We start from the raw sequence: 25,089 nt of genomic DNA, 5'->3' as shown, positions 1-25,089 counted from the left end.
GGGCAGCGGGAGCGGCACCAAGGCTCTGGGACACAAAGAAAGCAGGGATGGATGCGGCGAGCACCTCACCCCGCAGTCTTTCTTAACGACCGCGTTGCCCAGCTCTCCGCGCTGCCCGGGCAGTCGCAGATGCCCCCGAGGGCGCTCCGCACCGCCCCCCGCAGTTCCTCAGCGGCACGGCCACCGCCCCGCTCCTCGTGACGGTTCGTTCTCCCCCCGCGCGGCGCGTGGTTCGCCCCGCCGCCTCCCTCCTTCCTCCCCCGGCGCCCCGCAGTGGTTAAGTCCCACGGCCGGCCCCGCTGGCGGTGTGACCCGGAAATGTTCTCGCGGCACTTCCGGCGCGCCGTCCGCTGCGCGGCCCGGCCTGGTGATGTGAGCGCGGCTCGGCGCCGAAGCCTTCTCCTTCTCCTTGCGTGAGTGCCGGGACTGGGGCCCGTCGGCGGCGGGCGGGTCGGGGGGAATCCCCCGCAGATCCGGAGCCGGCTGTGGGACGGGGGGCGGCCGCCGCGTTCTCCGGACGCTCGGAATCGACCCGAGCGGCCGCGGCCCGGCCCGGCCCTCCTGCCTCAGCGGACATCGGCGTCGAAAACTCGGCCTGCGGCGGGTGCTTCCGCGCTCGGAGCCGTGAGACCGCTGCCCTGTGGTGGCCGCCCGTGCAGCGGGAGCCGGGAGTTCCCGCTGTGATCGCCTGCCGGTGGGTTTCCTCCTTGGAGGCCGGCGGCTCTTTGTTAGGGCTGCACAAAAAGCTCGTAGGGATACATTTCTTCTCCTTTCCGTGCTCACGAACGGCGGGAGAAGCTGTCGTTACGCTTCCTAGGAACGATGTGAAAAACATACCGAGGGAGAGCTGTCGTGATAGATGTGCAGTACCAGGCAATGCGGTTTCCCAGCTGCAAACGAACCCGTGGGCTCACTGCTGGGACAGGAATGGCACTGAGCGTGCTGCTCCCACTCTGAGCTCCTGCACACTCGATGGCAGAAGCGTCTCTGCAAAGACTCTGTGTTGCTTTGTTTGTGTTACAGAGAGCCTCAGCAGTGAGCTGCAGGGCTTTGACAGACAGTACTGGCGTGGGATTTGGGCTTCATCAATTTGGAACAAAGCCAAAGGAGAGCACCTCATTCCCTCACCTGTCCCAGGGTGGATTTTTTTCTGTGCCTCATCTGTGGTGCTTTTAGGGGCTTAAATGATTCAAATCACTGCATTGGGTGGTTTTGATAATGGTATTTGTGAGTTAATCTTTGTGGAACTTAAATGGAGGAATGTCCAATCTAAATTTAGATGCAGAGGGCTTTTCTAAGACTCCACGTGCACATTACATTGGCACTGTGCAGGAGGAGTCTCTTAATCTGAATTATTCCCCACATACTTCCTCTGACTTCTACATTTAGGGTACCAGGTGCACCACGGACAGATTTTTTCCAACTTTGTACAGGAGTGATTTTTGCAGCTCTGTTTTTGTACACGTAATCTCACAGATGAAATGGAAAGCCCTTGGCTTTAATTCCAAATGTGTGACAGTCAGTTTGAGGAAGAAAAGGATGTTTGCCATAGTGAGGCTCCTGGTGGCTGGGAAACTGCACTTATCACCTGGTTGGGTTAAAATCCCAATTTGTAGCCATGTGTAAGGATCTCAGTTCAGTAAACATTTTGAAATGCTTGTTTGGTAAACGTGTGTTCATGTCGATGTTTTAATGTTTCATTAATGTACTGTGAAGCTGTGTTAAATGGGAATTTAAGAACAGGGAGTGTTGGGAGGGTGCGCAGCATCTTTTTCTGGTGTGCAACCTGCAATTTAAGGGCCGAGTTTGCCGTGTGCAGCCTGCAGGTGTGTGCGTGGTGTCTGTGGGACTGCAGTAGGCTTTACTGGAAGCAGTGATGCTGGGCATTTGTGGGACTGAATCTCGGGACAAGGGAGTTTCAGTCTGTTCACCTTGCACCTGATGTTCATGAGCTGCATGCTGGCACCACATCCCACCTTACCCCTGTTTGCCTTCAGGAGTTGCAGAAGAGAGGATCCGTGGATGTGAGAGGCTCAGCTGCCTCAGGGTTTTGGACAGAGTAAAGCATGCTGAGTGCTTTGCCAGTGGGGTGTTGAGGGCATCCGGTACTCCAAAACTGAAGGCAGCTGTTGTTGCTTCAGTCAGATGGTTTCAGGGAGAGCTGCTTGATTTGCTCTGTGTTACCCACTAGCATGGCATTTGGGAGGTTGTTACATAAGCAGCTTCCTATTTGAGTAATTCATACGCACGCGCTGCTGAAACATAAAAATTCCTGGTGGAGACTGGTGTTCTGTTGTTGTTTTTGTGTGTGTTACATCATGGAGGGACTGGGTTTTGATGAGTCTGCATGTTTTAAGCCAGCATAAATCATTTTTCAATGCTCGTGTTAACAGCCACAAATTTAGCTAAAAGTTCAGTTGTCTCTTTAGGCAAGAATCTCACCTCAAGTTAGGATATGCCCTGATCAAGAGCCTGGTTGAATTGAAGTTTGATTTTGGTTGTTTTTTTTTTTTTTTTTAGCTCTCTGAGCATTAAAGATTCAATTATAACTCAGTCTGGTTCAGTGAAAGCTGCGTTCTGAAGGCTCTGAAAAGCAGTTGTGCTACGTGGCTGAAAAAGAGAGTGGATGAGTGAAGATCTGCATCAAGAGCACTTGAATAAAACATACTGTTTTGTTCCAAAAAATATTTCAATATGCAAGCTATGTAATGCAGAGCAGAGAGAGTGGGAGAAGAACACTTGATTGGATTCTTGTGCAAATGTAGCAAAGAAGTTTCAGCATCTTTTTCTTAGTAAGATATGACAGCTTTGTAAATGCCATTTAATTGCATTAATCCATGATTTGTTTGTAGAACAAACAGTCTTTGCAGTAATCCTTTCTTAATGCTTTGTAGCATTGTGTATTAAAAGCTGTGCTTTGATCATCGTTATGAATTTGGATCATGAGGCATCTCTCCGTATCTGTCAGCTTTTCTGCTGGTCTCTCCTAGCGCACAGCAACTGATTTGATTGCATTAATATGCACCCAGTGAAGTCTCCTCCTTTCTGTAGTTGCGTGCTCTGAGGCTTTCTTATTTCTTGAGAGCTGTGAAAAGGTCTCTTTAGACGAAGTCCTAAAATGCATCATCTCTATTCTTGTTTTGTTTGAATGGAGCATTTTGGTTGGAAGCACGTACCTGTCGTTGTGTTAGGCCTTGTTCAGAGGGTGAGTTAACCAGTACTGTCTTTCAGTACTGCTCTTTACAAGCAGTACACAGGATAGTTTTACTATTTGCAGGCTTTCTTTTCCTCCTTCCATTGGGTTATGCTATTTTGATTGCGGTTATGCAGTTTTCAGTCATCCAGGAGTCCAAGCTCTAATCTTTCATCTGAACTGAGTTATACAGGGAGCGGGCTTCAGCTAGCACTAAAACACCACTCAGAGATGAATGCTTACTGTAGGCACCTCTGATTTGAAACTGGGAACACTAGTCAGTGGCTTTTTTCCTCCTACTCTGGGTAAGGACTGCTACAAGCAGTCTTTGCTGTAGCACCGTGTCCTTTTTACTGTTCACAGTTCTGCAAGCACCTTTGCTGGCTGCTCTTTGCTGCACTGTTGCTTGCTGTGCATATTCAGTGGTCATGGCCTCACTGACATCTGCTTTCTTACAGGGAGTGGATCTCCAATGTCCTGCCATGGATGATGATAGCCAGGATGAACTGATAAATAAGAACGCCGCACTAGGCAAGGGCAGAAGGCAAAGTCTAGCACTCCTCAGTGAAACAGGTAAATGCAGCCTTTCTGTGAATGCACATTTCCAGTTCTAGGACTGAGAACCCCCTTTCTTAACCTTCAAAAAGAAGTGAAGGTACATTTGTGACCATTTGCTTCTTTTTTCCTGAGAAGTTTTGTTTTACTTTCTAAATACCCGTGTCTCAGACTGCTATCATGCTTCCTTTAAGTTGCTGAGATCTGCTTGCTTTGACACTGCTGAGAAGGTCACTGAGAAAATCTGGGTTTTCACTTTTTTATGTAACATCCCAAGCAGAGATTCTGGCGTGTCCTTCGGTGTTCTGCCCATCCACATATCAAATAGATGCTTCCCCTTTTTTCTTCTTAAGAAAGCAATGGTGGAAACAGTTGTGAGTCAGAAGGTGATACTGGAAGTGAGGAGGAAGAAGATGACACTGAGGAAGAGGGAGGTGAGGAGGACAAGGAGGAAAGTGAAGATGAAGAATTAGAAGGTAGGTCTGTTAATGTGCATAACAAATATTTTTTTTCAATAATTGGAGGAAGAGTGGGATGAAAGATTTTCTTCCGGAAAGTAAGTGAGATGTAAATCTGCAGATGTTGCTTGTTAGGATATTGGCCAGTGCCTCCAGTAATAAATGAATAAGTGATATTCTCCTATATCTAGGTGTGTAAAGTGTTTATATGTTTGAGAACAACCCACTGGCCAAAATGATGTAATTACAATCAGTAGGAGTGACTAACAGTGAGGGGTTCCCAGAGTGAGTCAAAAAAGATTGAAGTTACAGCAATGGCTCTTACTATTTTTTCCACTTACAAAAAGTATGCTTGTTTCAGTTTGGCTTTGGAGCTTTAAAATGAATATTGTGATAGGGAATTTTGGGATAAATTATGATTGCTCTTAAGACTTGGCAGGAGGGAAGAAGGTGACTTAATTTTTCTTAAGTAACATCCCCCTTCACTTATTAAGTTTATTAATTTGACTGAAACCCTAGGGTGTGGGTGCATATGCTTCTGAAACTGCTTCACTCAAATTATTATTTGGACAAATAGAAACTGTTTTTCATTGCTTCTTGAAGCTAACATGAGTACAGTTTTCCAAGTTACTAATTGAACAGTCTAGTTCTGAAAAGTTGATGCTAGGTGCCAGGAAGCTTTATTAATTCATCTTTTAGAATAATCTCTCCTGTTTTCAATCAGGAAAAATTCATAGAAAACACAAGGACTGTATTTTTTGTTGTTGTTTTTAAGCTTTTTACATAACTTCTCATTCTTGAAAATGGCTACTTCCCAGGTTTTAGGGAAGACATGTCTGTATTTTGTACTAAACATGAAAACACCTCTCCGTAATGTCTGAGTGTCTAAAATGAGTTTCACTCAAATTCAAATTTATTTAAGCAGTCTCCAGCTAGATATCCTAACTCCTTTGATCGTTATTTGTTTGTGAAATCTTTACCTGTTCCACAGGTAAGTATAAATTGCTGCTACTTGTTCTCTGGAGTGTCTGTTAACCAGAAGAAAAGTTGGATGTGTGATAATTCTGCTTTTAACTTCCATGGTATCCTGAAGCATCCTCCTCTCTTGGTATTGTGTTCATCTCTTGTTTTTCTGCTGTCTGTCCTTCTAACATTTTGCAAGACTAGTCACATTTTAAAGCTTTTTTTTTTTTTCCTTCCAGAGTAATATATTCCTTTTTAGTGGTGGGATTTAGGGAGGGGAAGAAAAGAATAAAAAACAGCAGAAACCATTACCTTGAGCTGGAAAGGCTGTACTTTGTCCTTGACTTACTTGGAATTCTCTGGAGTAATATTCCCCACATGTGCCCTCTGCCCTTGCTGCCCCTTGCTGAAGCCCCACAGCATGTGAAAGCTGCTTTTTGTCTCTCACTTTTTAAGACTGTGAAGATGATGATGAAGAGGAAGAAGAGGAAGAAACTGAGGCTGCTGTGGGGGGAATGGCCAGTCCTCTCAAATTAAAGCCACACATGAATGGAGTGAACATCTCCTCTGATGAGGATGGTGAAAACTGCCCTATTTGCCTCAACACATTTAGGGATCAGGCTGTTGGGACTCCTGAGAACTGTTCCCACTACTTCTGCTTGGACTGCATAGTGGAGTGGTCAAAGGTGAGCTGTTTTGTACTTGATTTCCTGCATCTTTCTGATGTGTTCTGATCTCTCTGATAATATTTTTTGCTTCAGAGAGAACAGATCATGTAATGTTTATATTTGCTTTCTTGAGCTTTTTCCACTTGGTTACTGCTTTATTTGTTAGGATTCAGAGTTGTGAAGCATGGATCTGTTTCTTGCACCCATCCTGATATGGCAGCTTTCAGAGGACAGAACATACCATGAGCAAGTGCATTTCTAGGCATCTAAAATTCTTGATTTTAAGTCAAGACATCAGTAGAATTGGTTTTCTGTGTTTATAGTCATGTATAGCTCATTAAATTCTGTGCTGTGGTCTCAGGATCAGGGTTTGTTGCAACAGTGAACACTTGTACAAAGGAAAGACATGGAGGATGACTAAATGAGCAGTTTGCTATGAATTCAGTCTTTTTCAGTCAAAGTTACATGCCACCTATTGTAGTTTCAGTAATCAAAGTCCAATAATTTTAATAAGTCAGACTTAGCTAAATGGGCTTGCAAGTGATTTTGAGTTGCTCATTCTTCTGAAAAAAAAAAAATAGTGTCCTAAAATGTGAACTGTGTTTCAAAGCCATGTTTGGAAGAACTGTAATGTTCCTTTAGTAATTGAATGACTTCAGTTCTGTAAGAAAAGCTTTGCTGAAAGTTCATATTTTCTTTCTTACAACAGTTTGTTTGTAAACCAGATAAGTTAGATTTAGTGCTTAAAATGCTTACTACATCCATTTAATGCTTATTACATGAATAATTGAAAACTTGCTTTCTAGAAATTGATTCAAGATTTCTTTATTAATTGTATGGTGAAAAATGTTTGGATGTTTGGTTTTTTTTCTGTCTAGAATGCAAACTCTTGTCCAGTGGATCGAATCCTCTTTAAGTACATCAACATTCGGGCACATTTTGGTGGTAAAGTCTTAAAAAAGGTAAGCTTTCTATTATGGTAAACAAAAAAAAAGGAGCATATTGCCACTTAATAGCTGTTCAAAGACTTACTTTTTCAGCATGTCGATCTGACACTTGGCAGCTGGATGAATTCTTTCCTATTTTGAGATTGCGTTTTAAGGAGCTGTTATAGGTTTGGTTTTTTTTCCTGTTTAATCACATTTCCACATTGTTATGTGTGGAAGCGTGGTATTGGCTTTGAAGGGGAAAAGAATTGTTTGGATACCTGCATTTTTTGTATAATGGATGTTTGACTCTAAGGTGTTCTGCATCATAAACCACTTTGCATAGGGAAGATGCCCAGCATAGTTCAAGTAGTGCTATAATACAGATAAGATCAATGTAGGTTAAACATGATTGATCTGTTCTTTATGTCTTCCTACCAGCTCTATTGTGTAGCAGTTGGCTTTGTAAGGGGAGAGAGGAGCCTGCAGTCAAGCTCTTAAAGGCACAGGTTGAGTCTGGTGATGGTCACTCACAAAAAAGAATACTGAGGAGGTGTCATTGCCTTATTATTAATCAATATCTGAAACATACTGGTATTTAGAGGACATCCTTGCTCTCATTTGTTTTCTCTTTGGATTCTTTTTTTCTTTGTTTGAGTACTTTTGATCTTGTTCAGGAGTTTTGACTTACTAAAATAGTTTTCTGTGATTGTCAGTGTCTGACAATAGACAGTTCAATAGATATCTTCTAGTATTTGCTGTGTTCAATGATCTTAATTGAAGGTTCAAGTATGTAGCAGCCATTTTGGTTAATTCATTTGTAGATTTTGCTGGTGTTACTGCTAATGGGACAACAGATATTAAAAGTGGCATGTTCCGCATTTCATATGAATTTCTCTTTCATTTAGATTCCTGTTGAGAACACAAAAACTCAGGGTAGTGAAGGAGAGGATGATCCAACCTTTTGTGAAGTATGTGGCAGAAGTGACCGAGAGGATCGCCTGCTGCTGTGTGATGGCTGTGATGCAGGGTAAGATACACTGAAATGAATACAGCACCTGTGGCTGCAGAAAGTACTGCAGGGCTAGCCAGTGTCTGCTCTTTGGATTGTCCCTTGCTGCTCTCCTCAGCCTTGTCCTGTGGTCAGACTTACATCTGTATATTTATAGCAGAAACATCCTTCCCTGGTGATGTAGTTGTAGAGGAAGCAGGCTGTCCTGCATGGATGATGTAGGTGTGTTCTCGTGTTTTGATGTCTGCAGTTGTGTGATCTGATCTGCTGTCAAGTGATTGAAGATATTTGTGTTCATCCGTGCAGTGCATGGGTGTATGAGGGAATGAACACCTACATCATTTATGCCTCCTTAAGGGAGTACCTGACTTGTTCCTGTTGACTAGGCTTTAGTGCTGTGTGTAAGAGCTCAAGATAGACAGTTTTCATTACATTTTGAGGTCCTTTCTTTGTAGCCACAGCTATTAAATTATTATGTTCTTCTTGCTGTGTCTACCTGACAGAGGTTTGAATGTGATTTTGAGTCTGTGATCTTCTGCTAGTTTAAAATTGCCACACTGTTTGAATCAGTCTTGCAGCATTGTCAGTTTGATGTCAGAAGTCAGCGATTGAACAAAATGAGATACTTGTTTGAATGCATAGGTAAAATAAGCTCTTAAAAATCTTTTTTGCTGAACTTACTAGATAGCCTGTGGGAGGTAAATGAACAGCTGTATTCTCTCTGTGGGTTTTTTTGTGTTGCTACAAGATGTGATTAGAGCATCAAGTGAATGCTCCTTCCCTTTTCTTTGTCCTGTGGCAATTGCAGTGTGTTATCAGACAGTGAGTTTTGGCATAGGAGGTAAAGCAGAGAACTTTACTCTTTATACTTTGAGATTTGGCATCATGCTAGAGCAGAAAGTAATATGATGTTTTCCTGTTCTAGAAATAATGCTTAGAAATGCTGCTAATTGAAGCTGAAGCTCTTACTTGAAGCCTATGGTCTCGCAGTGTTCCTTGGCTAAGGATCTTGGTCTCAGCACTTAGTTTTCATGGGAAGCATTTCATTTATTGGGAAGTCTTTTCATCAGCGTAATTTGAACATGAGTTGCTTCAGATCTTCTGTGCTATTGATGTGTGTTGCTTTGTGTGTTTTTTACTGCCTGAAAACAGAATTGAACAAATTAAGCAATCAAAGTTGGGTAATGTTAAGAGGCTTTCCTGGACACCTTCCCTTTAAGTGGTTGACAAGACTAGTTGCTCAGCGTGTTTGGTAGAGAATAGTTCAAAATGCCTGAGGGAGCATCCCACTCTCTTATTTCCCTTTGAGGTTTGTTGAGGATGAGCACAGTCCTCTGTAAGACAGCATTTCAGAGTCCAGTGGTTAGCCTCCATTCTGCAAGTGGCAGTGTGGAGCCATGCAACTGAGCAACTATTTCATGTGATTACAGAGGAATTCTTATCACTAGTTGTTTCCTTAATCAGCCAAGATGTATGTGGAATTGAATGCATTTATTCAACCTAAGGTATTGCAGTTGACTTGTGGCTAGTCATGCAAAGTAAAATGTTCAAGAAAATACTGGTTCTCAGGAAATTGATGCTGTTTCCAGATTGTCTTGTCACTGATTCAGTGACTTCTTTCCTTTCTCTTCACCATGTCCAGTTTGGGCTTTGATTGCACATTTGTTGCAGCCTGTGTTCAAATGGCAAGTAATATTCTGTGTGGTGAGGGAAAGACTCTTCTGAATGTTTTTGAGCCTTAAGTGCTCAGACAACAGTCTGGAGTTAAAGACCATCAGACAACTAGCAGGTAACGTTGTTTCTCTGGAGATAGGATAGGAGCAGATATGTGGACCACAGTATCAAGCTTGGGAAATTGTTTCTGCACTTAGGATTATTGCCTTATTTAGGATGTGGATAGACATTAAAAAGCTCTTGTCTTTTGGTAACAGCGCGTTGATTGATTGATTTGTTTGTTTATTTTCTTTTTCAAGGTACCATATGGAATGCCTTAATCCACCTCTGAGTGAAGTCCCTGTAGATGAGTGGTTCTGTCCAGCCTGTGTTCCCATGGATGTCAGTGCTTCTGCAGGTAAGGATTTTAGCATTGTTCATTAAAAGTAAATGTTTTCCTCCTGATTTAAATGCTGTGAGACATGTGGCCTTTTGAAGTCATGTTTAACTCTTGGGTTGATGTACTTGAAAATAATTATTAGGCATTCTGTCCTTGAAACTCTTGATTGAATCACAGAATGGCCTGGGTTGAAAAGGTCCACAATGATCATCTGGTTTCAACCCCCTGCTATGTGCAGGGTCGCCAACCACCAGACCAGGCTGCCCAGAGCCACATCCAGCCTGGCCTTGAATGCTTCCAGGGATTGAGAAGGAGTTCTGGTAATAACTGTAGATCAAAATCTTAAGAAACTCCACATACTGTATATTATAAACAGTCTTCAACCTTCCTGAGGCTAGCCCTGGGCTTCGGTATAATTGTGCTGTATTAAACACCCTGACCTGAGATTACTAAAGTAGCAGTGCTTTCTGTCACCTAGAAAATCTTGTTTCTCTATAACAACCTGCAGCAGTGTTGGTGTTGTCTGTGTTCATTTCTCTTTGAGAAGATCACATCCATGTTTGAAGGCAATTGATTTAGGAAAGGAAACACAAACATTTTTTTTTTGCCCAAAGTTCTGGAAATGCTTTCACCTGTAGGAAGAAAAGTGACCTGGACATCTTTTCTTTCAAGATACAGATCATGTGAGTGAAGAAGAGGTTGCTGCACTCATGGCTGATGTTACTCCTACCACTAGCAGGCTACGTCCTCATGTCCGAACGCGAGCTATAGCCAGGACTCGGCAGAGTGAGCGAGTTAGGGCAACAGTGAATAGAAACCGAATAACAACTGCACAACAAATTCAGGTACTTAGAAATATTTGCTCCTGAGCTTCTGAAAAGATTTTGTAGAAGAGCTGAAATAAGTCCCCACATTAAGTAGCTAATCTGTCTGAGTGTTGACTGTCCGTAGCAAAATAGTCAGGAGCTGTGGAGTGTTGGGAGGGGGTGGTCTTTCTGTTTATTTGTTTCAGATTTGTCATCAAAATCATTATAATAGGAGGAGAGAAATTTTGCATCAAAATCCAAATTATCTAAATTGGAGCTCTAAACAGAGTCTGAAGTAGGTGCCTTAGGTTTTTATCATATCCATCCCATCGCTGTAGCTGAAAGGAGAGGAGGGTTAGGGACATTCTAGGGATATGGTTGGCATGAGTATGGCCAGCGTAATGTAGCTATTCAGAAAAACCTGCTCATAACCTCTTTCCAACCAAAGAAAAGAACTGATACTTCAGAATGCATACACTTCAAATGCTTTTGAGTGTGGTTGACCGTTAGTCTAGAGAAGAAGAATTTGAAAGTTTGAAGGAACAGCCCTTGCTTATCACAAGGAAGCGGTGCTCTGAAGATGGACTCACACCTACCATTTCAGTGAGTTTTCTGAAGAGGGAAATTGAAATGCTGCTGCTAGTGGTACTGCCTCTGGGCACATTTACCTGAGTATTAAAGAATGAGGACTTTAAGATGGGGGACCCATACTGCATTGACTTTCAGTATTTGCTCATCATGCTTTGTTTGATGAACCAAAGGTCTGTTCAGTGGACTTGTGTGGCTGTACACTCTTTACAGAGTCAGTGTTAGGATAGAAAAGACCTGTAGTGATGAAGGAGTCGGAAGGGCAAGGTCAGGTTCTCCTTCATGTGGTAATCAATCGGTGAGAAAAATGACATAAGTGCTTTACTGGCACTTTAGTTTTTCATATTTCTCATTTGAATCTCAAATTGCATTTGTAACCAACTTGCTGCTGATCTTAAGCTGCCTGTATCATGTATCTTCTAATCTCACACACAGCATGTGCCGAGGTACCTCATGTCCTCTCTTCTGGATGAAACAATTGAGGCAGTTGTAGCAGGCCTAAACACAGCCATCTACCAACGTCCTCTTACCCTGCGAGCTCCTGCTAGACAGAAGAGAAAAACAGGTAAGAGCATCAGGAGGCTTCTATGGCTTCCATCTGCAAGAATAAAATTTGAGGGGAAAAGAGCTCGAATCATACCAAATACTTTAGAGCAGCTGTATGCTGTCACACCTGTGCACATAAACACATGACTTTTTATTTAAAAGCATCATTTAAAATCTAATGATTTCACTTCTGATTTATGCAGTGGCAGCACACTGTAGATCACTTTGAGCTGCTTTGTATACTATGAGAATATGAGGAGGAGAGTATAGGGAACAATGCAGCACGAGCACTTAGACAGATACTTGGTTGTCTTGTGTCCCATTAGGTAGGAGGAGGAAAGCAGCAGGCAAGAAAAGAACTCAGACAAAATCTTCTGCTGGGAAGAAAACGTCAGGGACACAGCTGAAAAGACGCAAGCGTTTGATGAAGAAGAGAAGAGGAAAAAAGATAAGAGTAAGATCACATGTGAGTTTCTGCCAGTATCAGAATCCACTGACTTTCTGCTACTTAATTTATAAAAGCATTATAACATGGTGTTAAATGTAAAAATACCATCTTGTAGTGGATAGATTTTTCTTTTTTTTCTGATGGAAATATCTGTAGAATGTGTACTTCAGAAAAATGATTTGACCTAGAAATGAATTACAACTTCTAAGCAGGCCTGCTGGATTTGCTGACAAGTCCTGGTACCTGAACTGTAGGGATCACACTGAAGGATGTCCCACAGGCTTTGTGTTGTGCTCTTGCCATAAAGCAAGTAAAGTTGCCATAAAGTTTCATCAATATTTATGCAAGCTCAGTTAAATTTTCACCACCTGTTCTCTTTAACAAGCTATGGATGCTTGTGTCTATGTTGTTGCAAATCCAATTAATCATATATAAGGGCACTCAAAATCCCTTTCATTTGTGGTTGGTGTCCTGATAGGAACTACACTGAATACTCTGACAACTTGACTTTTGTCCTCAGCTATCTTAGTGGGAATTTACATCCTATCTACAGAGCTGACGATTTTCAGTGACAGTCTTGTAGAAATTTAACCTGTCTGGTCACTGAAGTTAATATGTACAGTCTATGTATGAAGTGAAATCTAGGCCATGATTAGAAGTTCCATAAACTTTTTGAAAGCAAATAGATGTATATGGTTTCTACTGACAGTAGTAACCTGGTCATTGTACTTTGGCTAAGTGAACAATTTGTACCTGCCTTGAACATACAAATAACCTGTCTTTGCATCTGTGCAGGTAAAAAACGAGGTTACTGCTCGCTCCCGCATTGCAAGAACACTTGGTCTTAGCAAACCTGTGCGTGGGGCCTCAATTCCTTCCATGTACAAACCAACGGAGCCCTCACTTGGTCTGATGAGAGCAGATATTGGTGCAGCTTCTCTGTCTGTGTTTGGAGACCCATATGAATTGGATCCTTATGAAGGGTAAGATGTCATGAGTGTCTGAGACTATAATCCAAAGATAATTTTACAAGTCTTGAGTTGTTTGTACATATGCATGGATGTATTTGTATCATCATCAACATTTGAAACCTGGGATATTTTGAGACTTTAACAGTTTGAGTGTTGGGTTATATTTTGGAAAAGAGCTTGTGACTTTGTGCAAAGAGTGTAAATGTCACATCTGAAAATAGCTTTGGATACAGTTTACAATAATGTAATGCTGTACTTGTTCTTTCTTCCTTCCTTGGCCAAGTTGCTGAGCTCTTAAAGAATCAGCCTTCTTAAAACAGGTTTGCTGAAATGGTAAGCCTCGTGAAAATCTTTCATAAGATCTTCAGATTCCAGCTTTGAGTAATGTCATAGGAGTCAGGTGCTAATAATTCTTTATTTATTCGAAGATAGCAGCATTTTTGTTATACAGTGAACAGTAAATTCATGTGGAATTAGGTGGCTGCTTCTTTCCTGTTCCTTTCTCCAGATGCTTTAAATTCTGGAGAAATCTTAGTATACCATAATTTGTATCAGTCTTAAGCTCTGGATTTTGGAGGTTATTGAATTTCCTACTGAGCAAACCTTTTTGACAATCTTCTGGAAAGAAACTACACATCTAATACTTTAAAATTAAAAACCTACATTTGAATCTTTCTTTTGTTATGCAGTTCTGCTTAGCAACTGAAAATAGATATATGGCACAGGTCTTTATGGATCATGATAAAATAGCTAATACTCTCTAGGCATATATGTTCTAATGGTGTTATCCAATTCATCCATTTGGCAGTAATTTGGGGGTTTGTATATGTTCAATCTACCCACAGTAATGAAGAGGTTCCAGCAAATCCAGATTCACCACTGAGTGCCAAAAGGAGAGTTCTCTCCCAGTCAGCATTGAGGTCTCACCGTCCTGTAGCTAGACCTGTTTCTGTGGGACTTCCCAGGTAAAATTCCATCAAGTGTTTCTTTTGTTTTGTTCTTTTTAATTGTGCAGTGACCCTGTCATCAAGTGATCATTCTGATCTAACATTTTTCTTACTATGGTATTTTGAAAATGCCTACACATGCACACATGGGTAAATAAATAACCACAGCATTTTACACAAAAATTACTCTTTATATGTTGAAGGCCCCACATGTATTTTTGTATAATAGCACTTACGGCTCTTAACTTTCCCACTGAAATTTCAAATTGATATTTTCATCCTGGTCTCTCTCTTACTTTGAAGTTTAGATGTAAAACAATTGCTCCCTTATTTAAGAGGGCAGAGGAAATTAGTTGCACGTCCAAAGGAGAGAATAGGAGAGAATGAGGGATGTACTTGCATCACCATTTCCTATGCTGTTTGTTGGAACTCAGAAAACTGGAAGAACCTGTTTGAACCTGCAACTTAACAGGTTCTATTAAATTGTTCTGCTCTGCTTTGCTGTCTGACTGGTGTTTTATTTCCTGTACGTGCGTACGTGCGTGCACACATGTGCATGAGTCTCCCACTACTAGTCCCAGTGGGGTTTCAAGACTGGGGCACGGAATGCAGTGCAGAAGGGTAGGGCAAAAGGAGCAGAAGCATGACAAGAAGAAAAGGCTTGAGGAGAACGGCTGGAACACGTTATCAACTGAGTCACAGAAAACTGCAAATCTGGGGGAGTTGAAGATTAGGAGAAAAGGAAGCTCGTCCTAAATGGTTAAATGTTATAAGAGGTTTACATGGCTGTCTTCTAATGCATCTGACTTGAGGCAAAGATTTGTTCTTTGGGATTAAGATTGCATATTTCTATGATAGCTTGAAGTACATCTGTCCCATCTGTGTTCTGCAGAAAGCCTTCCAGGAAGCTTTGCATGTCCTCTGAGATAGTTTAAGTAGCACATTGTTCAGAAGGTAAAAATATTTAGCTGAAATCCAATTTTTCCAAAGGTTTGATTTGCCTGAACTATAGTGAGTTTCTTTTTTGCTTTTTTCTTTTTTTTATCTTAAATAATAAACAAACAGCAGCCAAACATACAAGCAAACCAGTATAAACACTCAAACCTTTTAAGTCCTTGAAGACAGGCTTGAGTAAAATAAAATGAATCCAATAAAAATTAGTAAAATCGTGTTTCAAATCCAGAGGAGTTACAATTAAAACTATATTCATAAGACCATGTATGTAGTGCACAAAGAGTAGTGTTATCCCATGTGTGGGAGCAGTGCTGGTTTTCAGTGCAATTCTTTGCTATGCTCCTAGCTACCCTACCACTAGGCATCTATGTATATTTTAACAGCTGATGAGAGATCCTGTTTTGGTGGGAAGAGAGACAGCTGGGATGGAAGTGCTGAACAGTGGCTTATGCTTCACAAATACATCTTAAATGCTCTAAAAGTTAAATCATGATGCAAAACGTAAAAAGCATCATTCTTAAATAAGATTAGAAGTATTTGCTTACCAGAGGTCTATGTTATGATTACATGCTTCCTATCTGGTAATATTCCTGTGGGGATACTCCTCTTTGTCATAGAGATGGGAGCTGAATTACTCTAGTGAAGCCAAAGCTATAAGTGAACTTCTCTGGCTGACCTCTGTTTATGCCCTTGATTTTGGTTTCTTTTTAATGTAATGTGTGTGTGTATAGAACAAGTGCTGTAAGAGTAAAGGAAATGTAACCCCTCTGAAACATGCAGAAGCAGTGTACCTGCCTTGAGTCCTGATCAAGAAGCAGAAGCTGCTCCTGTGCCTGATCTGTTGGGTAGTATCCTGTCTGGACAGAGCATCCTCATGATGAGTAGTTCTGATGTGGTTATCAACAGAGATGGTTCTCTGACAGCAAAGAAAGCAGGTAAGGGTTTGGCACTTGATATTGGAATTAGCCTGTTTGTTTTATCCCTGTCTGCCCTGATCTTATTTCAAAAGTACATGCTGTGTAGTCTTATGCTGTGTAATAAAAAGTAGAGAATTGGGTAGAGCAGAGCAGTCTTAGTACCCTGATCTTCTGTCGTTCGTGATGCATTGCTGCCATGCCTGCAAACTATCCTTCAGTTTAAAGAGCACGATGAGGGCATTGGCAAGAAGTTTATTTTCAGAAGTATAGAATATATGCTCTGCAGCTGTGTTTTTCATTGGCATGCTATTCTTTAGAAATACTATACAAATTGAATCTGAGAGCATTATTCTTAAAATTACTACTGATAATGTCCTCTGCTACAGTCATTTTTATCAATCAGCAATTACAGGATGATAAACACAGACCTAGTTACATCTGCAGAGCAGAATAATTTGTTTCCTAAATATTAGCTGTTACCTCAAGGATGCTATTGTCTGACATTAAATCTTGATCATCTGACCTAATCCGACTGCCTTTTTCCTCTATGATATGTCTACAAGCTAAAGTGGAATTTAGAATAATTAGCTCCATATTTATTTTCATGTCGGGGAAAAATTGTGAAATGTGCCCTGAAAAACTTAATTGTTTGCTTGTATGCCATAGCTCCACTTCACAGAAAATCAGTAAAAGACTCAGGAGTGGATGACAGTTCAGGACATAACCCCCAGCTGAGTATGGTGCGCTCAGGGACCATGACAGACAGCTCCATTTCTGGACCTTCCATTTCTTCGGGGCTGAATACTCGCTCTAGACCCACCTCATCAAGCTTATTTTCATCACCTTCACCGAACAGGACTGAGCCTGCAGCAAACCTAGCACAGACTACATCAGAAAAAGCAACTGTAAAATCAGAGTATTCAGTGACACCCAAGGTTGTTCAGACTACTCACAGCGTAGCTAGTCTGAGCAGGCATGGCTCCAAGTCAGATGAAATGCCCAGATTTAATGGAAACTCTAAAAACTTTGCACGTACCGATTCATCTTCAAAGCCCCTGTGCTGTAACTTGAATTCTGGTTCAAAAGCTGTAACTGTGAGGCAACCATTGAAACCACCTCCCAGAAGAATTGACATATTTGAGCTTCCCAGGATACCAAAGATTAAAAAGGAAACCAGCAGCAAGCAGGTGGATTCAGAACCCACAGGAAGCCAAAGCTGTGACATTCCCAGCTCCTGTATAACCCAGCTGACTGGCAAAGAGAGCACTAATCAGCTGGGAAAGGGTAGCAAGATGGAAAGTCAGAAGTCAAATGCCAGGGAAACTCAGCAACAAACACGTACAAGCGGGGTATCTTTTTCTACCAATGCAGGCATGTATAGCAGTTCTTCACTACTGGGCACTTCAAGAAGCAAAAGCTCAAGTTCTTTTGAGAGTTTTAAAATTAATATTCCTGGGAACACAGGACATTCCAGCAGACTGTCTAACCCAGGATTCTGTAACACCTTCCGCCCTGTGGATGACAAGGTGCAGCAGAAAGAGAGTCCTTCAGCTCTTTTCTCAGTTAAGAAGAAGCAAGTCAAAAGTGAAATATATGATCCCTTTGAGCCAACAGGGTCAGACTCAAGTTCAGCAAGCAGCAGTCCAGAAAGGCTTGGCTCAGGGATCCCGCTAACAAATATTACCAGGACGATTTCCATTGAAAATCCAAAAGTTCAAACATTTCAAACTGTTCGTCGTTTTACCCCTTACACGGTAGAAAACATCTTTGGATCTGGGGCTGAATCTGATGTACCATCTAGTAATACAGAATCTCATGAGGATGTGCCAGTAGAAAGTAGAATTGTAGAACAGATTTCTGATACAGAGGAACGAGACAATATGGAGGAGGAAGACTTTGTGAGCAGTCCTTGCACTTCATCTGTTGTTAAGCAAGTTTCAAATGCAGAGCACTTAAAGGAGGAGGGTAGAGAGGGCCCCGATGTGTTCTTCAAAGCTGAAGAATTAGTTAGACCTAATATTAATGTGAAACTAGAACCAGATAGTTCATCAAAGAGTGATGGGCAGCAGAAAGTCCAGAAGACAGAGCAAACAGAGCGGCGATCACGTTCCAGATCCTGTTCAAACTCCAGTTCCCGAGGCAGGAAGAAGGCTAAAAGGAAAAAGGCACTTGTCAAAGAGCGGAAGAGATCTCGATCAGGGTCTAGGGGCAGAGCACACTCAAGGGACCGAAGCTCCAGATCTACGTCTTGGTCAGGTGGAGAAGAGAGCAGTAAAATACATACACTGAAATCCAAGAGCAGGAGGTCTTCTACTGACCGTTCCAGCAGTCACGAACGATCTAAAAAAAAGAAGATGAAGGATAAAACTAAGGATAAAAAGGCAAAATCTTCTTGGTCTAGGGAGAGAAGGAAATCTAGGTCACGTTCGGGTAGTCCTGGAAGTAATTCTGAGTTTTATGAAAATAGGAAAAAGAAAAGACGGTCCCGATCAAGGTCAAGACGGAGGGGTCGTTCCCGATCAAATAGTATTGAGAGGACAAAGAGGCGGAAACACAGGAGAGACAAAAGCTACGAGAGGTATGATAAAGATAGTAGCTTGAGGTCAAGAGACAGAAAGAGATCAAGATCCAGGTCTCGGGAGAAGAGGAAGTGGAGGTCTCGGTCTCGGTCTGCATCTCGATCGCAAGAGCACAAAAGCAGCAAATCAAAAGAAAAAAGACCACGATCGAGATCACGTTCTAAAGAAAGAAAACGTAAATCGAAGGAAACCTCGCTTCCTCCTCCACCAGAAAAAGAGCAAAGGCCTCCAGCTGAAAATGTACCCAGCTGTCCAGAGCAATCCCATTCCTTCAAACAGGAGCCAAAGGATGAGCTGGTACTAGAACCGCTTTCCGTAACCATCCAACCAAATGTCAGACTTGAAGAAATGCAGACTGAGACCCCAATTCAGCAGAGAGAGGCCCAAGAAACTGCAAAGGCAGAAGCCACCTGTGAGGTGGTGGCAAGTGAAACTGCATTCCCTGTGCCAGAGATCACAAATGTTTGTGTTCCTATTGGTAATGTGGATTCTTTTGCTGAAACAGAATTAATGAATACGAGTGATCCAGGACTGCTTGGTAGCTGTAGCAATACAAACCTTGAGATTACAGTTAAAATAGAAAATACTGCATTATGTCCACCTCTGATGGAACCACCTCCAAAGAAGGAGGTTACAGTGCATGCTCAGACCGAGGCTGTACCAGTTCAAAGCTCCTCTCAAACAGCAGATTGTGTGAGAGAAGTTAAAGATGAGTGCCTTGTGTCCAATGAGAAGGCCAGTAATTTCAGTCAGCCTGAACTGGAGGTGGTATCTCAGGGTCCTGTGTTGAAATCTAAAGCACCTGTGAAGAGAGTTACCTGGAATCTTCAAGAAGAAGAAAGTGGTGTGTTGTCTGCTGGAAGAGCTCCAAGTAAGTCTCTTCGAGAAAGCCAACAGCAGTTGAAGCAGGCTGTGTAAGGCTTAGGATGGGGGTGCCTGTTGTCTGAACTGGGATGACTCTATGGTTCTCAATCCTGAAAGCCTTGTATTTTATACTTGTTCAAATAACAAAGTGAATCATGTTAATGAACTGGAGAGGACATGCTGTTGCTTCCAGAGCTCATCTAGCCAGTGGCAACTAGGTTGGCTTTGAAGCACATATTGCAACCTGATCTCTGAACTGACAGTCTGCATTCTATGCTTTTTATAGTTAACTGGAATGATTTTCCTTCAGAATTTAAGACTTTTCAAAACAGAGTAGTGCTGCACATCTCTAGCTTGCTCCTGTGAGCTGCGATAAGCCAAAGCTGCTAAGAACAGTCTGACTTGGCTGCCTGTACTAAGTGTATTGACAAAGCTGTGTGGTTCTCGTGGAAACCCACTAAAAAGCAATTGCACAAGTGGATGATAAGTCCTCTATTATCAGAAGCTTTAAAATGTTAATGATTGCTAAACAAAGTCCTTTATAGACAGACTTGTTGTTAGATCCTTCATTGGTTTTGGTGGCGTTCTGGGGTGTTTTTTGTTTAACGTACAATTGCTTTGAATCTTTGACCCATGAGGTTTATTTTGTTCTCTTTTTATTTTTTATTTTCCCCATCTCTTGGGAACCCAGGGATGCCGTTTTACAAACTTCAGCGAGCAAAAGAAGGGGCCTGGAAAGCAGAGGACTTGAACCAAACATTAAATCAGGTGCAGTTAAATGAGCCTCCTCCAACCAATTATATGATTCCTGAGCCTATGTTTCCTGATCTAGATTCCTCTCAGGTTGGTTCCTATTCTGACAGCCAAGTGTCATGGAAGGCATCCCACCTCATCTGTGCCCTCGTTGTGCAACACCCTCCACTCATGGCAGAGTTGGCCTTCCTCTGTGCATAATGCATTTCATAAAGCCCATACTCCTCAGCAATCCTCTAATCGCTTTGTCTTTTAGGTGCCTCTTACAGTTGAAGAAGCAAGTTTTCCTTTCATTCCGCACTATATGTGCAACTTGTGTTTTCAGCACTTACTTGATCAACGGTTATCTTGTTTGAGAAGCTGTCAGCATCTCACTGATCGTAATCAGGCTGTAGAATTGGCCTGTTGGCATTAGTCTGTGCCATCAGTCTTTGCCTCTACACTCTCCATCAGTGACACGCTGACTGGGGCTCTTGCTAGTTCCTGGTGCACAGAGGGGTGGACTGTAGCTTTCCTGATTTAAACTAATATTTTCCTGCCTATTTCAGTGGATAAAAGGTACTCTGAAAATCCTCATCTGATGCTCCCTCTTGTGAGTACCTGCATTAATGAAATTGTGTCTGGTTCACAGGTGTACTGTCAAAATATACCTTTGACACCACCTCTGCCCTCAAGCCTTCCCCCATACGCTCCTGTCAGCCAGCCCACGGTTCAGTTCATCATGCAGGGCAGTCTCCCTGCACTGGGCTGTGTGGCAGGCCAAAGCCTGACTCCGGAGCCAGGCAGCCTGGCTACTGCATCTGAACCAGGAATTCAAGCTGCTTCGGTTGGAAATGAAGAAGAAAAAATCAAAGCACCAAAACCTGAAGTGGATAAAACAAAGAATGAGGAAGTGAGTGAATGCTATTAAGTGGCAGATGCATAACTAGAATTGCACGTGCAACCTGCAGTCCAGTTAATTGAAGCATTAGTCATTATTTAGAAATTAGAAGTAGTACACAAATGAGCTGTTGATTTGAACTTAGTTCATAACTATTATAAAACCTTGATTTTAAAATATCTCATACATTCTCACGGTGCTGAAACTTTCTTGCATGAATGTTTGGAAGTCCTTCTCAGAAAACCAGAATGTCCAGGCTTCTCCAAACGCCTGTTTATTTGTTTTTTTTCCCTTCTCTCCCTCAGTTTTGAAGTAAACATCAATATGGAGAGGTAGGACTGTATCCTGCTGCTAATCAGCACTAAAACTGCAGAGATAGTAAAATACTCTGGAGATTTTGCAAGTGCTAGTCCTTTGCTGCCAAGTTTTGGATTTGCTGTACAATCTGCTCTAAGCTCTCAGTAGATGTTAACATAAAAACAGTTACTTTGCCGGATGTTTTATTTTCTACTATAAAGTTAAACTGGTGAAATGATGTCCCCCACTGAACCTTCATTTCTGAGCAGCAGTTTTTAGGAATTTGATCTTACAGAGTAAGTTTTGATGCCATCTCTTCTCCTTAATTTGTAAGCAACTTCGTAATTTTTAGAGCGCTTGCAGAGATATCTGAGGCTCTCTTTGTGTGGCTGTGACTTGCTGCTTTTAGATTCTGTCACTATTTTGATAGACAAATGTTTATTTTAGAGCTGCTGGAAGTGAAGAAGGAGATGAAGATTAGTAAGTGGATGCTACGTTCGCTTGTTAAAAACACATTTTCTAAGACAGAATAGTGTTACAAAGCAAGGATTCCTCGTAGCACAAAGTGTGCTTTGTTTCAAGATTGTTAAAGCAGATCTTTTGAGACTGATTCTTACGTGGTTTTTTGAAAGGTGAAATGAGTATTTTCATTATTCATGCACTTCTGAGAAAAATAGATGCAGAAAGTGCTTGCATGCTAACGCATGGTAACAAACTTTTCTTTGCTGTGCAGTACATGAAGAAGCTTCACATGCAGGAAAGGGCTGTAGAAGAAGTGAAACTTGCTATCAAACCCTTTTACCAGAAGAGGGAGATTACAAAGGAGGAGTACAAAAACATTCTTCGAAAAGCTGTGCAGAAGGTAAGGTGACAGCAGAGAGGAGGAGCTGTGCAGTTAATGAAACGGATGACTGGACATCAATTGCACTTGCAAGCTTCAGTGATTGTACTTACTTAATGTGTGTGATTAAAATAGCAGATCTTTGGACTCTGACATGGTCTCCACGGTCCTGTGGTAACACATTAGTTGCTTTAAGCAAGACTGAGCAGTGCTATTGAGAGTTATCAGACTGTTCCTTTTATAAGTTGTTTTCAGTGGCATGGATCAGGTGGCTTCAGCTGCCTCGGCTGAAATGTTACATGGCACATATTTTGAGTGGAAAAGGTTAAATCTCCTCCATTAAAAACTTCATCCAAATTTGTCAAGCTGCTTCTCCTAAAGTTAAGAAATAGTAGTTTGTTGATTCCTTGGGCATCTGTGATGTCCCTGAACTTTAGAAGAGAGCTTAGCTATTTGGCTGACTTTGACTTTTGCCTCAAAACTTAGTGCTGAGCAGATCGTGGTTTGAAAAAAAAAAAAAAAAAAAAGTACCTTATCACTAGAAAAATGCTTGTTGTCTTGTGAAAGCAATTAATGTTGAGGTAGTTAAATGATACCTTGGAGAACTGTTTTCTCTCTGCCCTGCCTTCCTGATATCGCTGGAAAATTCTGTCATAAATCAAAATTCCTGTGATAGTGACGGCAGTTCTGCAGCTTCTCCTGCATGATGTGTATGGGACACAGATCCAATTTGCAGAAAAACTGAGCAAAACCAAAGTTGCTGACAAAGTCACTGAATGCTCCTCTGAACAATAGTTAAGTTTTTAGTTCTTCAGGAGAAAGGGAGCAGATGCTACGTGCCTTAGAATAGATCCTCAAAACTGACACATTCTTTCAGTCTGAGCATTCCTCCCTCTAATTTATGACACTCCCCCCCTTTCCCCCTCCAAAAAAAAAAGGGAAATTAACACTTATTTACTCTGTATTGTGTGGAATTTGCTGGACAATGGCAGTGCAGTTTGGTGTGTTAAATAGAGACCACAGGAGAGCCCTGCAATAGAAACGATTAATTCTACCTGTGGAGACACTTCTGCGTTCAGTTAGTGCTCAGTTGATAAATGCTGGGGCAATTTCTGGAGTGCTTAAAGTAAAACATTGCCAGTGAGCACTGCTCCAACTACTGCAGTGGCTGAAGTGTGAAAGCACGACAGCGTTCAGCTAGCTCTTGGGGCTGATATTACTTGTGTAGAAGAGGCAAGGTGGGGTTACAGGGCAGCTCTGATTTTGAGAACTTCTTACTTAGTCTTTGACCGAGCATAACGACTGTGCTGGTGTTCTAATATAGTTCTTGTGGGTGCAGTCATACATGTTTCTGTGGAAGTCATTAGCTTAGGCTGTTGTGCCAGGTTGTTCTGACCCTTGGATAAATCTACTCAGTAAGTTTAGTGTAATGGAGCAGAGGCTGAACTCTTTCAGACCATGAATTGTAGCAGTTATCATGGATAGGAGTTTGATATGACGTGCTCAAGTGCATTTAGACCAAGGTATGTTGTACATTTTACAAATAACTATAGAGGATAGACCTGCTCTGATGTTGACTGAGAACTTTATTATCCTTGTAGAGTTGTCTGCTTTACATGCCCTGGTATGAGGCCCTGGAGCCTTTGCAGGAGTTGGTTCTTCTGGGAAGCTTAGGGTTTCCCGATCACTTGTTGTCTTCCTGAACTGTTGTGATGCCTTTCACTGGCTGAATGCCTTTTCTAATCCCTTGTAGATCTGCCACAGCAAAAGTGGAGAGATCAACCCTGTGAAGGTAGCTAACCTGGTGAAGGCATATGTGGAAAAATACAAACATATGAGGAAGCATAAGAAGTCCGATGTTGAAGATACTCGTGAAGTGGAAAACTGAGAGCAAGCTTGCAGCCAATGTGACTTGATTTGAACTTATTTTGGCTGAGAACATTGTTCCAGAAGGAAAAACAGATCTGCAGTAACATCTCATCAGAAACCAATTGCAGAGAAGCAAGTTTATAATAGGATTTATCTGCTGAACCTGCTTTTGAATTGTTTCCATATGGGAATGAGCTTGGAGTTTTGTTGTTTTTTTTTTTTTTTTTTATTACCTATAGATGTAGAACTCAATAACAATCAAATGCCTCAGACCAGCAGAGTAATTCCAGGAGAAACAAAGAAGAGATTTGTGTTTAGGACTCCCGGATTGCTACAGTTTTCAGGGTTACTTTGATCACATTTTTTGGGCTGTGCACCTGTCTTGCTAAAAGTTTGAAACTGGACACCACTTTTCATATACAGTATATTGAGAGTTATATACTGTTTCCCTTGTGTTTATTTATCGAAATATGGATTGTCTTTAGGAATTTCTGATTTAATACTTGAAATGTGGTATTTTTAGCCTGCTTGATGGTGAGCGAAGCTTTACTCGCTCTTTCGTCTGGGGATTACAGAAATGAGCTAACCTTTATAAATTGACTTCAGAAACACTGCTCGAGATGTGGTGTTTATTTTCATTCTGTTGAAAGTATCTCGTTAGTGAAAAGTTTAATTTTGGGGAGGGAGATTATGTTGCACTTCTGTAAATAATGCACTGATGGCTGGTTTTATGTCTGCCTTTCAGGAAAAAATGAAACAAAAAGCAAACGTTGTGAATTTTCAGTAACAAGCTCGAGGAACAAGAGTGAACTGATGTACAAAGCAGAAATGTGACAGAATTTATAAAGTTATTTTGAATGGTTTTAGTCCTATAGCAGGTGTCATTTGTTTGCCTCTTTCTCTGGCCATTTTGTATAAACATGCACACGTAAGGAATACTCTGCTTCTAGAGGATTGGAGTTGGATAAGTGATTGTTCCTCCTAGGAAGGAGGAGGAGGAC

At 41.6% G+C, this 25,089-nt stretch overlaps 1 protein-coding gene across 2 annotated transcripts; it reads left to right on the top strand.

Moving 5' to 3' along the window:
* The first annotated feature begins 261 nt into the window (after window positions 1-261).
* PHRF1 (PHD and ring finger domains 1) lies at window positions 262-24,954 on the top strand. 2 transcript variants are annotated; one of them, XM_085224354.1, is made up of 18 exons: window positions 262-413; window positions 3,652-3,766; window positions 4,102-4,224; window positions 5,626-5,855; window positions 6,716-6,799; window positions 7,672-7,793; window positions 9,749-9,846; window positions 10,501-10,673; window positions 11,658-11,787; window positions 12,095-12,222; window positions 13,012-13,199; window positions 14,033-14,152; window positions 15,869-16,023; window positions 16,672-19,455; window positions 20,140-20,216; window positions 20,833-21,093; window positions 22,112-22,240; window positions 23,973-24,954. In XM_085224354.1, the coding sequence occupies exons 2-18, from the start codon at window positions 3,676-3,678 to the stop codon at window positions 24,105-24,107; spliced, it is 5,028 nt and encodes a 1,675-aa protein (XP_085080480.1). In that variant the 5' UTR covers window positions 262-413; window positions 3,652-3,675; the 3' UTR covers window positions 24,108-24,954. The 2 variants fall into 2 exon arrangements, with proteins under 2 accessions (XP_085080480.1, XP_085080479.1); XM_085224353.1 differs by having other exon boundaries at window positions 12,095-12,234.
* The last annotated feature ends 135 nt before the right edge of the window (window positions 24,955-25,089 follow it).

This window comes from Meleagris gallopavo, chromosome 5 (genome assembly GCF_905368555.1).
Source record: "Meleagris gallopavo chromosome 5, MGAL_WU_HG_1.1, whole genome shotgun sequence".
Lineage (NCBI taxonomy): Eukaryota > Metazoa > Chordata > Aves > Galliformes > Phasianidae > Meleagris > Meleagris gallopavo.
The sequence above is the reverse complement of the archived record's forward strand: the minus strand, read 5'-3'. Positions and strand labels throughout refer to the sequence as shown.